Genomic DNA, 13291 nt, shown 5'->3' on the forward strand with positions numbered 1-13291 from the left:
AAAGATCAGCACGATCGCGATTGGACCATTTTGAAATTTCTGAAAATACATTTCTCAAAAATACAAAAATGATGTGGTACGCTCGTTGCAGGCGTGAAGTATCTTCGACCCCATGTCCAAGAAGCGCAGCGCGAACCGCGAGCGGGGCATCCCCGGTCGGGCGCCGGCCGAGCGCGAGCGCCGCCTCATCCGCCACAAGGAGAAGGAGCTGCGCGCGGTCATTCTTCGCCTGCGCGCTCTGGACCGCGGAGACGCCGCCGCCGCGGAAGAGCGCGACGCCTGCTTCCGCGAAGTGCGCCGGCTCGCAGTAGCATCGAAAGGCCTGGTTTCAGAAGAGTTCCGCAGAGACCTGTGGCCCTTCCTGCTGGGTGTCAATGCGGCAGCGCTGAACGGCTCCTCGAACACCGGGAACCAGTCCCATCAGGCTCATCGGGACGCTGCGCAGGTGGAGAAGGACGTGGAGCGATCCTTGTGGCACTATGACGTGCTGCAAGGGCTTAAAGAGAGCGAGCGCCGCGTCAAGCGCCGGGCGCTCACGCACATTATTCTGGGGGTGCTGGGCGCCAATGACGAGCTCTTTTACTTCCAGGGGTATCACGATATCGTTTCGGTGTTCCTCTTGACACTGGGCAACTCGAAGGGAACGCTGCAAGCGGTGCGAACTGTGAGCGAGACGTACCAGCGTGAACCGATGCGGTCGGGATTCGAGCAAGTCATGGCGACGACCAGGTTATTGTTTCCGCTGCTGGATGCGGCTGACGAGCTGCTTTACCAGCATCTGCACGAGTCGGGGGTGAGTTCTGGTGCACATCAACTATTATCGCGGAGCCAAGCTGACAAACTTTGCGTGTCTGGCTCAGGTTGAACCGTATTTCGCTCTGCCGTGGATGATCACGTGGTTTGCGCATCAATTGAGGCGATTCCAGGATGTTGCGCGGCTGTACGACGTGTTTCTTGTCTCCCATCCGCTCTTCAGCTTATATGTATCCGCTGCTGTAGGTGGTCATCCCTCGTCTCCGAATTGGTTTGACAGTTCTGCAAACAAATTTGCATCTGACGGATTGCAAATGACCGATATGCAGGTTCTACTTGAGGCAAAGGACAAGATTCTTCGCTGCGAACGTGACTTCGGCACGATGCACGGGTTGCTCTCGAGCCTGCCCCTCGCCATGGATGTTGAAAAAGTCATCGCGCGGGCTGTTGTACTTTTTCACCAACTGCCGCCGCCACAGCTTCTTCAGCGGGCTCAACTTGAATCAGCCTCAAAGTACGCATATCTAATTCTCCATTGTCAAATTCCAGTTGCCTAACCTTTATCGTTCCCAAAATTGCAGAGCCAACACGTATTTTCAGTTCCCTTTCGGGCACCAGCCGTGGCCCAGCGCGACCGCTCCAATGCTAAAAGAGGTTCCGCCGCTGCCTCCTCGACAAGAAAGGTTAGTCCCAGCATGGTGGGGCGTGTGCTCTTACTTCGAAGTATTAACCACCGTGCCATCATAATCATGAATAGGGATGGCGACAAATCGAGCTATGTACTGGGTTCCTGGCAGGTAAGCCGCTACCTGCGTATCAAGTGTCCGTAGGTTGCATTCTTACCCAACTCAATGGGCGTGCTCTGTCTTGCTACATTACAGGCTTCTTTCATCGTCTCGGCCGTGGCGATAGGCGTCGTAGCAGTGGCATCTGCGTACACTTTTCGGGATCGAATTGGAATGAGAGTGTAAGGCAATATTGCAATTTCCGAAGATTGCTTGCATCATAGAATACAGAGCGACATTGAAGCAACCACAAAATAGTCGCTGTGGTCGCGAGAAACATCCTATTACTACTAAGTACTACACTGGTGCATAAAATATTGTGCGCGTCAAAAGTGATCCGCGAGCCTCAGCTGGAGCGACGATCACGGACTGTCAGGCCTTGTAACTTTGATACCCCTCGTGGTGTCTACAGTAGTCACGACCGGGGTAGCTCAAGTTCCGCTGCTGTGGTAGCCATACTTGCGCTTGAAATATGAGCATGAATCTTGACATTCGGGTATACAGTAATTACGAGTCCTCAAAGAAGAGATACTCTCGACAAACTGGACAATTCGAGTCTCGGTTGAGCCACTCCAGCAAACAACTCATGTGGAAGTTGGTGCGGTTCATGCCGCAGTTGCACAGTGTGCGGACCTTGGGATTATCCTGCAGTCGTGCACAACACCAAACGGAAACGTTAAGAGCTGCACCAAATCCCTCCAAACTACCCCTCTAAAGCAGCACCCACCTCCGAGAATGTGTCGAGGCACATTATGCACTCAAGGTCCAATTGGCCTTCGTCAATCTACAGTAAAACAATACATACATGTACCACGGCGCGGTCAGATCCAACTCCAGCACCGGAAAGACGTAAGCTCCAACTTACCACACCCGTGATTTCCTGATACGATCGTAGCAGCCTCGACAGCTCCTCTGGTCGAGGTGACGGGGTTGGGTGCTGGTCTGCGGCCAGCCCCATGAGCCCAATGCTGAGACTGCGCCGCATGTGCTGCTCCTCCGACTCCTTCTCCTCGTCCTCGTCGCCTCTCCTGTCCACTCCGGTCATGAGCCCAGCGGCAACACAGGACCCGCTGCGCTTTAATACGCCCCGCTGACTGCCCCTCCCTCCTGAACCTGTTCTGGGTCTGGCACCCAGCAACTCGTGGGACTCCTGCGCGTCTACGAACACCTCCAGCTCCTGGTCGTCGTCGTCGTCGTCGTCGCCGCTGCGCTCCATATCCACCGTGTCGAGGTCGTCCGACTGCCGCCGCTGGTACTTGGGCGGGTGCTCCAGGCACGAGCAGTGCTGACCCATGGCGGCAATTGGCGCGAGCTCCAACCGGCCACTGGCGCTCCTGTAGTGACAGGGGGCCTCGAAGAGAGAGAGAGCAGATCGTCCTCTGTGCTCGTCCTCTCGACTTAGTATTGAACTGAAACGTCGGACCATTGTGGTGTTTCTAATTTAGAACAGGTACAGAACTGGTACTGTACTGTAGGTTACCCATTTCGAAACAGAATCATGCGGATCGGCGGAGCTCTGCTGCCTGCGCTCGCTGTATTCGCGGCGCTGCTGCTGCACGCGCACAACGACTTTGGCCCCGTGGACTCGTACCTCCCCTCAGCTACTGCCAATGCCACCGTCGAGGCCCACTTCAGCGACTCGTACTACCAGGCACGAGCGCTCTTCCGGTCACGCGCAGAGGCTGCCGGCGCCGATCTCTTCTCGCTTCCACTGGAGCATCTCAGAACGTTAGATTTGACGGTGGACATGGCGGTGCTCCCGGGGTCAAGGGATTGCGTGCTGTTGCACATTTCAGGCACGCATGGTGTCGAGGGCTTCGCGGGGAGCGCGATCCAGTCGGCGCTGCTGGAGCGAGCAGCGAAAAGTCCCAGCTCCGCCAAGCTCAGGCCAACCGTCATCTTCGTGCACGCTCTCAACCCCTACGGATTCGCCCAGCTTCGTCGATTCAATGAGCACGGCGTGGACTTGAACCGCAATTGGCTCACGCAGGAGGAGTTCCAGGAGCGCCAGAAGCGCGACCCGAACCGCCTGGGTTATCTGGACGTGTACGGCCTGCTGAACCCGACGGATCTGCGCGGCTTCAATAACTGGTTCTGGGTGAAAGCCATCGTTCACTTGGCCACCAAGGGCTTCGACGCGATTAAGAAGGCGACAATTGGTGGCAATTATCGCTTCCCACAGACGTTATTTTACGGTGGGAAGGAGCTGGAACCGAGCTTGGCGCTGCTGCAAGCCTTCCTGCGCGAGCATGTGGATTTTAGCGGCGTAAAGAAGTTTGCGATGATTGACGTCCACACGGGACTTGGGCCTGCTGGCGTTGACACTCTCATGCTTGGGGCGGCGAGTGACATGGCCGTCGCACGCGATGTCTTCACGGGTCCAGAGTACACGGACAAGGTAGTCTTCGTGCACGACAACGACAACCCAGTGTCGCGTGGGTATGATGGCGTTGGCGGATTCACTTTTGACGGTGTAGCGAGTTTGCTTGGACCGCAGACTAAACGAAACGCGCTTCTCTTCTGCCAGGAATTCGGGACGGTGCCGGGGGTGTTCATCCTCAAAGCGATGATCGAGGAAAACGCCATGTATCACCACAGCCCATCACCCGTGAGCCGATTGCCGTACGCTCAAAAACTTCGGGATGTGTTTTATCTGCATCAGAGCGGCACGTGGAAGAGCGAGGTCCTTCGTCGCGGTGCTGACGTGTATGACCGGATCCATGCGTATTTGTCCGCGTAAGTGCGCTACTGTAGCCACCCTGCTCGTGTGCCTGCAGCTCGCAATCGGGTACCCGTTTCTTGTACCCGCCCTACCCGCCTCGGGTATACCCGGTTTCGGGTCGGGTACGGGTACCCGAAGCAAACCTCGGGCGGTGCCACGGGTACCCGAAGTTGACGAAAATAGTACTAAATAGTAATATTTCTTACTTATACCAGCTATGTCATGCTCCTACGCCGTCTTCTTTTAGCCTCCACAAGTCCTTTTCACTCTGTATTGATTTCGCGTAGTTCCTACTTAAATGTTTAACTTTAAAACCGTGTCGGGAGATGTAACAGTTGGTCCGTCCGTACAAAACCTTGAGCCCTGGCTGGCCCGTGGCTTGTGGGCGGGCGGGTACGGGTACCCGACTTCGGCTTGGACGGCTACACGGGCGGGTACGGGTACCCGGTCAGCACCGTTTGCGAGCCCTGGTGGCCTGCCCGTATTAGCATGACAATGCCAGCTGAATTCAACTCCTACTCGCAAAAGCTGTCGTCAATGGAATGTCAAGCAACGCTCGAAGTGCGATATCGAGGTATCGAGGTGGAGGTGGAAAGTCAGCCCTTCGCGAAGCTCAAATACAGCTCGCGCTTTGTTTGTCCCACAAGTATTGTATCTACACGAGCACGTAAATGATTGCATTGCATTACAAGGATTGCGTCTGTTGTCCAAGATACCGACTTGGGGCCATCTTCCTGCAGCCTCTGCCACTTCAACTCGCTGCACCACTTCAACTATAAGTTTCATTTCACTGACATGTCACTTTCTGAATTACGTGGCCCACATTGGTTATCACCCCCGTTGCCATTGGTTGAAAAGACGAAATATTGAATGACTGGCTGTTGGGGGCGGCTCAGAGGCGCCGCCGAACGCGAGGCTCCCCCATTCGTTTATTCGCCATCTACGATCACCATGCCCACCAAGAAGGTCAAGCGCACCACCACCACCACCAAGGTCACCTCGACCAAGACGGTCAAGGCCGCGTCGACCGCCTCGAAGAAGAACCCCCTCTTCGTGTCGACGCCCAAGAACTTCCGCAAGGGCGGTGACATCCAGGTACTTTGAAGCGCCGTGTCCCTCCAGAGAGTTCCATGCCATCGCTTCGCCTTCTCGGCAGCGATTCCACGCCCCTCGGTGAGGACCAGGCAGATGGAGAGACAACCCGTTCAGGTTGACTCCCTCTCTCATCTGCCCTGGCCCTTACTAGAGAACAGTGTAGCGGGTCCACCACGACCGCAATGACACAAACTTGTGGTGGCAATTTCATTCGCTCGCGATGATTTGCGCCTCAAGGGTAAAGAACCTCGCTTTCTGCCGCGTTGTCATGCACCAGCTCACTTGTTTTCTGGCGTGGTGGAGCCCCACCCAGTCTACATGCCCATGACACGGAAATACTGACGTTTGCACTGTCTTCTATTCAATCTCTGTAGCCCAAGCGTGACCTGTCCCGCTTCGTCCGCTGGCCGCGTTACGTGCGCCTGCAGCGTCAGCGCAAGATCCTCTACCAGCGCCTTAAGGTGCCGCCGTCGATCAACCAGTTCTCCAACACCCTGGAGAAGAACGTAGCCACGGACCTCTTCAAGCTGCTGCTGAAGTACCAGCCGGAGACCAAGGCCGCCAAGACCCTGCGTCTGCGCAACATCGCCGCCGGCAAGGAGGAGGCCTCGGCCCCGCCCGCCGTCGTGAAGTTCGGTCTCAACCACGTGACCTCGCTGATCGAGAACAAGAAGGCCAAGCTCGTGGTCATTGCCCACGACGTGGACCCCATTGAGCTCGTGGTGTTCCTGCCCGCTCTGTGCCGTCAGTTCGACATCCCGTACTGCATCGTCAAGGGCAAGGCTCGTCTGGGACAGCTCGTGCACCAGAAGAACGCCGCCGTCGTGGCGCTCACCCACGTGAACAAGGAGGACAAGGCCAAGTTCGACTCGCTCTCGGAGGCCTTCAAGGCCAAGTTCAACGACGATGCCGTGTCGCGTCGCAAGTGGGGCGGTGGCATCATGGGCCTGAAGACCCAGAAGAAGCTGGAGCTGCGTGAGAAGGCGATCGCTGCCGAGGCTGCCAAGAAGGCCCAGTACTAAGTTGTGTACCGGTTCGAAGCGGAGTGTGGCGTGTGGCGCGTCGCCCCGTTTTAGGTGCTCTCGACAGGAGGAAACACCTTCCTGGCAATTTGTAATGGCTGAATAACATTCAAACATCCAAAACATCCCTCTTGGTTCATCCTATCCTTGCAGTTTTACCCTTCTGAATTGCTATGTTACTTGGTGCTTGGCCGGAGAACGTGTTGATGCTCAGGGTTCGTGTTCACAAGTTGCTGATGCCCGTAGGATTCCTTGCTGCTCGCCTTTGACTTGGTCTATCCCCCGATGAATCCTATCGTGGGCTTCACCTGCATAGCATAGCCTCGGTACCTAACGCCTTGGACTGACTTGCAATTTGTATGCCTTCAACTGCAATCATATCAGTTAAGTGTTGATTTCCATTTTCGTCCGACCTTTATCGTTTCAGTGCGGAATAGTTCAAGCCGTGCTCAAGCAGCTGTCTCCGCTCGCATCGCCATGGGTGCGTCCTGCCGTCTCCTTCTCCCCCTTATCTAGCGCCTACTAACTCGTCTTCATGCCTACGCGATTCTCTCGCCTCATGTACCGCGCGTTGTGCTTACAGAGGACTCAGCGGATCTCCAGGTGGAGACGCTGCCGGATGTTGGAACCGACAGCAGGCCCCAGAGCAGCCCCAGAAACGCTACAGCTGCCTCCAAGGGGTCTCCCACACGGGGCAACAGCAGCCCCACCGCCCGCAGCGATGACGGCTCGGTGACGTCCCCCCGCGCGGCACCGACGGAGGGAACCTACTCCACGGACCTCTTTCGAGCCTTTCCCAAAGTTAGCCAGAAGGCCAAGAGCGGCGTGCAGCTCTGCCAAGCAGTGTCGGCTTTTGTGATGGAACGCGCGGCCTTGGAGAGCAACTACGCTCAGTCGCTGCTCAAACTGGCCCAGTACGGTGCAGCTAGGCTGGAACTATTTAGAGGTCTTGTGATTTTACTCACGTCGGATGCATTTTTGCAGAAGTGCAAGGGCTGAGGACTGGTCTGAGCAGCTCACGGAGTGCTGGGCAACGTTCCAGGAGGCGACCGATCATTTGGCTCAGGAGCGATGGGCATTTGCGTCAACGATGCAGACTGCTGTTGTCCCCGGAGCAAAGGCTTTTGCGGCCCAGCAGGAGACTCAGGTGCAACGACTCATCACAGGTTCGTGGGGATATCTGTCAGGAGTTTTGTACGCTTCAGGCATGTTGTTTGGGGCGTTGTAAGGACTTAAACGTAGGTGGTTGTTGTAAATGATCTCTGCAGAGGGCACCAAGGTGCGCTGGGCGCAACAGCAAATGATTTCGTCGATGGAAAAAGCACGAGAGAAGTACGAGCGCAAGTGCCAAGAGGCTATTGAGATCACTACGACGATGAAAAAGAGTGATAACAGCACAGCGTCAGATGTCAACTCGTCGTCATCCGAGTCCTCCGATGACGTGTCGTCGTCCAAGGAATTGACAGATAAACTCGCAGCCGGTGCTGGGCAACTGCTGACGAAGATGTGGGATACTACATCCTCGTTTGGGCGTAATCCGTTGGAGAGGCAACGATCTAAATTGTACGGCTGCCTCGAAGAGGTCATTGCCGCGGAGAAGCACTACGTCCAGACGGTGGAGTACACCAACGCACAACGCTTGATTATCGAGCGAGAGATCAAAGAAAACTTGCACGCGTTCCAGCTTACGGAAGAACAACGGCTCGAATACCTCCGAGATGTCCTGATGCGCATGCAAAAAGCGTTCGTCGCCATGTTTTCTCGATCGCAACAGTTCGTCAAGCGGATGAAAGAGAGTGTAAGCAAAGTCGACGAGCTAGGTAAGGCATCATCTTACCGATTCGACGTTGTGCTGATCGTTCTGTAAGCTAAACGCTGCTGTATGTCTGTTTTGTAGCGGATATTGAGAAAGGGTTTCAAAGTCTTGGAAGCCAGGAGGAAGTGGATGTGGACCGGGCAGACTTGTCGATCAATCCTTTCTATCTACGTATGACGCATATTCAAGCTATGTCAGACAATGGTCAGCGTATGATCGGAGTGATCAATTCTGTCGTGACCGAGTTTATAGCGAGTGAGGCCCGCTTTTCGCAGGCCCTGCGGAAGCTGCTTCGAACGCACGAGAGTGGCGGCCTCACTCCTCCATCGGATCTCTTTGGCACGTCTTCGTCCAATGTGAACCTTAGTTTCCTGGCCGACGAAGGAGCAACAATGGCGAACGGTTGGCTGACTGTGAAAGACCAAGTCAAACTTTTATTGGAAGTTCATCAGGTATGTCGCTATATACAAGCGTTTCTGTGGGTATCATGCTTAACGAATGCTTTCTACTGTACTCAGGAATTTCAATCATTGCTTGCCGAGCCCGTGTCTTTGAGTCTCGCCACCATGAAGACTGAATATGAAAGTGTCCGAGTCTCGACGCAGGAAAACTTCTTGAAGGCACATTCCACGTTATGCAACGAAGCAGCTGCACACCAGAAGCTTCAGCATAAACTGGATACGAAGTCCCGTGATTTTGCAGTGACATTCTCGTACATGCCAGGATCAACGCCTGTTGCCACCAATTCTTACGGGATCGAGGTTGCACAAGCTCTCAAAGTGTTGAGTGCAAATTTGCGTTTATTCAACGAAAAGGATCGACGGTCGGAAGCCAAACTTCGTCAGCTTGCGGAAGAGATCCGTCTGCTCCAAGTACAAGTCTCAGAAAGCAGCAAGTCTTTGAGACAAACGTACCAGATCTACGTCCAGGTTTGTCCCTTTCGGAATATGCAGGTTTTTTACGACGACTACTTACTCCGTTGTTGCTGCAATACAGGAAATCGAGGTTTTCATTTCGACTTACATGAAAAACGAGAAGTACCGACTCCAGGTTGGCAAAAATTCTCTTCAATCGCTGGCAAAAGCCATCGAGCATATGCTGCAGGGTGGCACGTCGGTTGGAAACAAGGCACTGATCGAGTTTGAAAAAATCGATCCCAATGGAGACATTGCTGAGTTTATCCGAAGCAACAGGCAACCGTATGAACGAAGCAAGCGTATCGCACCCGCGTACCACGGTAACGAAAGCTTGAAAGAGGTGATGCGCGAATATCTCTCGTCACTTGGAGCATCCTCAGAATATTCGGACAAGAACCCCCGAAGTCCTACAAGTGGCAGCTATCCACCTGGGTCAATTTCAAGTGGCGAGTTCGTAACTTCCCCGGAAAAATCCCCGCGTTTGTCTCGGAATTCAAGCGTTATATCGGCGAGGGATGACCAGGCAGTACCAGCAAATGACAACATTGCTGAGGGCGAGAGTTCTCCAATCGAAGACGAAAGTGCAGGCTCGGGAATGGAGCAAGATGAAGAATTCACTGAAGCTCAGCCACTCGGAGTATCCGACTTTCAGAAGAAGTTTAAGGTAACTAATCCCCGTGGAAGTGAGAATACCTATGCAAACTAATGGGTTTGTCGTGTTGCTCTTTTGATGAATAGCTGGATTCGCCGGAGCAGGTCGTGGAAAGCTTTTCGTGTGCGCTTTACCTCTCCAATTTCCCGTTCCACGGACGTCTTTACCTGACTAGAGACCGAATGTGTTTTTCCGGATGGAGAGATACGATATTCGTAAGCTACACCGTGCCAAGCGAGTATGATGCTGCTGTTGGTGATGTATCTTCTAATGGTGTCCATGCTGTAGGTGGCTTCATTCTCGGAGATCTCGCTCATGGAAAAGAAAAACACAGCACTGATCGTTCCCAACGCTATCGAGGTAAGAACGGATTAAAGTTTTTGTCCTGTGTGTCATCACCACTCACTTCGTGATACTGATTTGCAGTTCACAGTCAAAGGGGAGAAAGTTTTCTTTACTTCATTTGTGTTTCGGTAAGCATCACTTGGCACCATATACTCTCATGTTCTTGGCACAACTAATTTCTGCCCATGCATACAATGTACAGAGATGAATGCTTTCAAAGTATTCAGCAGCTACGGTCCATAAAGAAAGAAACGGAAGCGTTGATGTCAGATCCAGCCAAACAGCCCGAAGCAGCTTCAGTTGATACTGATGGTAGTTCTCCACCGGACGGGGATTCAAGACGACGAAGAAGTTCGGATGAGGTGGCTGCCGTTGCTCCTAGCCCCGAAATGACTCCAAGCGCGGCAACGGACACGATACCTGCCGAGGATAGTCGCCCTCCAAGCTCTCTTGCGTCGGAAATTGCAGCAGTGCGAGCACCCCCTGTGATCCCAGAGAAAGACGCTTTACTAAGCGAGTTTGACTTGATGCTGGATGAAGAAGTCGCATTCAGGTATGAAAGGCACGCTATTCTCATTGGTTTGCACGGAATTACTAACATGCGTTGTTTGTAGTGTCGATACTGCTTACTCAAAACTATGGGTCGAGTCAGACGCATTCGCCCGCAGTATTCTTGATACAGCCGGGTCGACGAACCTATCGATGCCTCCGTGGAAAAAGACAACTGTATCATACACGGCAGTGAGCAAGCCAGACTCGTTTGATGGCTCTCGGCTAGTCACATACACCCACAACAAGAAGTACATGGTAGGTCCCAGTGTCATTCCGACGGCTCAAACCCAACGATACGCGTATACGCCCGGCAGTCGCCTCGTCGTGAGCACTACAACCTGCGTGTCGGACGTACCATATTGCGATTACTTCCGGGTCGAGCATCGATGGGTCTTCAGTGCTACGAAAAATCAAGGTGCTTGCTTGGTGCAGGTGGGTCTTCGCATTCAATGGTCGAAGAGCACGTGGCTGAAAAAACAGGTACGCTTGTGGTGATTAAACTCCACAGACAAAGGTTTGTTGTAGACTTGAGACTGACTTCCGTCCCCTCCCTCCTAGATCGAAAGCACAACTGTGTCAGAAGCCAAGGACGCCGTGAAATCATGGCTAAACGCTGCAGCCGAAGCAACAAAGCAACAACCCGCAGCAGAAACTGGATCTGATACTCTTGTTCCTGCGAGTGCACCTTCGACGAAGCCGTCCCCGTGCGAGGAGAAGACGTCAAAGGACTCGCCTCAACCAGTTACTGCGACTACTGTTTCTCCACCAGCCTCACTGGTGCAGCCAGCTCCAACTGCGACAAGTAATGGCCTCCCCCCGACCCAGCTCCATCCAACTCTTCAAGCTGCCATTATAATCTGTGCGCTGGTGTTTATCTACACGATGTATCGGGTTTGTGCCGCGATGGACCAGATGCAATCGCTGACTAGGGAGTCTCTTATCCAGCAGCGTCAGCAGCAGGAGCTGTTGAAGGAGCTTTTGACTAGACTTGGTAAAACGGAGGATTGATATGTGCATCCAGATAACAACACTTTGCCAAGAATGTCTGAATTCAAAGTATGATGATGATGTTTGCAACTGAGGAACTGCACAACCATAAACTCCGCAAGCTAAGTAGCTCTACTATTGCGTGTATCCTTCTTCCTCTTGGCTTTCCTCGTCTTCCTCCTAGGAAAAGTCAAAAGATTTCTTGTGTTAGAGCCTGCATGTGCTGCTGTCAAAAGTTCTCCTAAGCTTACCTCGTCGCTGTATAAAGGAAGAGCAGCAAAGCTAAGCTTCGGAACGCCCAGTGGCCGAAAATGCTGTTCATGGACTTCTTCAGCGGGAAAAAGCTGGACATCGTCAAGATCGTCTAAGGGAAGTAGAGATCGCATGTGTCACTACTACAATGCTGGATGACAAAACAAAGATTGACCGGGGTCTTACCTTCTTGTGTTTGGTCATCCTCCGCCCAGGTGCCAGTGCTACTAGTGTCGCGTACACTTTCGTAGCTACGCCCGCTCGAGTCGCCAGTCCTTGCTTGCCTTAAGGCCGCCTGCAAGTTTTCGATCTCGTGCTGCATATTGCTTACTCGCTTTTTCATTACTGTATTTTCTTGCTTCAATAGCGCGAATTCTGTAGGAAGTCATGGTTATTAGACAGTGAAATTTTAGATACGGGGAGCTTCGAAACACTTACCGAAAATGTCTTGCCCACAAGCACACCATGATTTTGTCCCGTTCGAGTTACTAGGCTTGGCGGGACTCCGTCTGCATGTCATGTCGACGTACGTGCTGAATTCGTCTCGAATTCTTGAGAGGAGTCGCCCATAGTGCTGTAAAGCACGAAGAGGATATGAGTTATACTATCCTTACGACTAAAGTCTGAAACTGGAAAGCACACCTCATCCTGCAGCACGATGCTGTCCAGTACAGCCTGGCACGCTCTCGTACGTGACAAGGTTTTCTCAGGTAGCTGCGAGGCAGTTGATCGTTGATCGCTATTAGTTTTCCTTGACCATTCAAACGTATTTTTGCGAGTATACGTACATTTGAGCGCCCGATTTCGTTTAACCGCTCCACTAGCTCGACTTCAAGCTGCACAGACGACGATCTGTACCCACCTACCAGAACCGATTGTGGTTGGTACGGCTGGGTGGACGTGGCCATGAGAATGGAAGCACTAGCTGAACGGCTAGGACCGATCCGAACTCCTGAGATACACTCTTCTTGGTTTTGTGCCTTGCACGTTGCCATGGACGCCCCCGAATTTTTCCGCGACAGGTTCACGATTCCGTGGCAAATCGACGCGTCAGCGCTGGGTGTGCGATGCCCTTTTTGCGTTTTCGTAGGCGCCTTAGACAGCGACCCCGAAGCCAGGTTCCGCAGTGCATCCATTTGGGACTGTAACTTGTGGTTCGGATGCTGGTGTCCAGTATTCGATCCTTGCTCTACAGCGTGAAAAAGTTTCTTTCGGACAGCAGAAGCTGACTGGCACCGTCTGCACCAAAGTCCATGTGCGTTTAGGCGCTTCATTCAAACGTACGAAGTAAATGTTTTTTCCTTGCGCACTGACCTTTGCATTTGGCGGATACTTGACGGTACCAACACGGAAGACTCTGGACCGTTAGAAGTTGCTTTCCCCCTGGTTATCA

The 13291-nt window shown here is 53.2% G+C and overlaps 6 protein-coding genes across 6 annotated transcripts; 4 read left to right on the forward strand and 2 right to left on the reverse strand.

Moving 5' to 3' along the window:
• Positions 1-112: 112 nt before the first annotated feature.
• PHYSODRAFT_293891 (hypothetical protein) lies at positions 113-1724 on the forward strand (the record flags this gene model as incomplete). Its single annotated transcript, XM_009517291.1, has 5 exons — positions 113-793; positions 861-1267; positions 1335-1436; positions 1478-1550; positions 1635-1724. The coding sequence occupies 5 exons, from the start codon at positions 113-115 to the stop codon at positions 1722-1724; spliced, it is 1353 nt and encodes a 450-aa protein (XP_009515586.1).
• A 33-nt stretch (positions 1725-1757) lies between these two features.
• Positions 1758-2832, reverse strand: PHYSODRAFT_537026 (hypothetical protein; the record flags this gene model as incomplete). Its single annotated transcript, XM_009517292.1, has 3 exons — positions 1758-2183; positions 2266-2322; positions 2404-2832. 3 exons carry the CDS (start codon positions 2830-2832, stop codon positions 2046-2048), a joined length of 624 nt encoding a protein of 207 aa, XP_009515587.1. The 3' UTR covers positions 1758-2045.
• Positions 2833-3036: 204 nt separating this feature from the next.
• PHYSODRAFT_248515 (hypothetical protein) lies at positions 3037-4278 on the forward strand (the record flags this gene model as incomplete). The annotated part of the gene is made up of 1 exon (XM_009517293.1): positions 3037-4278. The coding sequence occupies one exon, from the start codon at positions 3037-3039 to the stop codon at positions 4276-4278; it is 1242 nt and encodes a 413-aa protein (XP_009515588.1).
• A 996-nt stretch (positions 4279-5274) lies between these two features.
• On the forward strand, positions 5275-6344 carry PHYSODRAFT_370958 (hypothetical protein; the record flags this gene model as incomplete). Its single annotated transcript, XM_009517294.1, has 2 exons — positions 5275-5355; positions 5730-6344. Coding segments are annotated over 2 exons (696 nt in total), but the record flags the coding sequence as incomplete, so codon positions are not given.
• Positions 6345-6854: 510 nt separating this feature from the next.
• PHYSODRAFT_309216 (hypothetical protein) lies at positions 6855-11667 on the forward strand (the record flags this gene model as incomplete). The annotated part of the gene is made up of 13 exons (XM_009517295.1): positions 6855-6858; positions 6961-7291; positions 7362-7543; positions 7646-8197; positions 8275-8645; positions 8712-9122; positions 9190-9774; positions 9849-9977; positions 10051-10122; positions 10189-10235; positions 10310-10660; positions 10722-11139; positions 11218-11667. The coding sequence occupies 13 exons, from the start codon at positions 6855-6857 to the stop codon at positions 11665-11667; spliced, it is 3903 nt and encodes a 1300-aa protein (XP_009515590.1).
• A 640-nt stretch (positions 11668-12307) lies between these two features.
• On the reverse strand, positions 12308-12806 carry PHYSODRAFT_475117 (hypothetical protein; the record flags this gene model as incomplete). Its single annotated transcript, XM_009517296.1, has 3 exons — positions 12308-12472; positions 12541-12612; positions 12687-12806. 3 exons carry the CDS (start codon positions 12804-12806, stop codon positions 12308-12310), a joined length of 357 nt encoding a protein of 118 aa, XP_009515591.1.
• Positions 12807-13291: the final 485 nt, after the last annotated feature.

This window comes from Phytophthora sojae, assembly GCF_000149755.1.
Source record: "Phytophthora sojae unplaced genomic scaffold PHYSOscaffold_1, whole genome shotgun sequence".
NCBI classification, from domain to species: domain Eukaryota; phylum Oomycota; class Peronosporomycetes; order Peronosporales; family Peronosporaceae; genus Phytophthora; species Phytophthora sojae.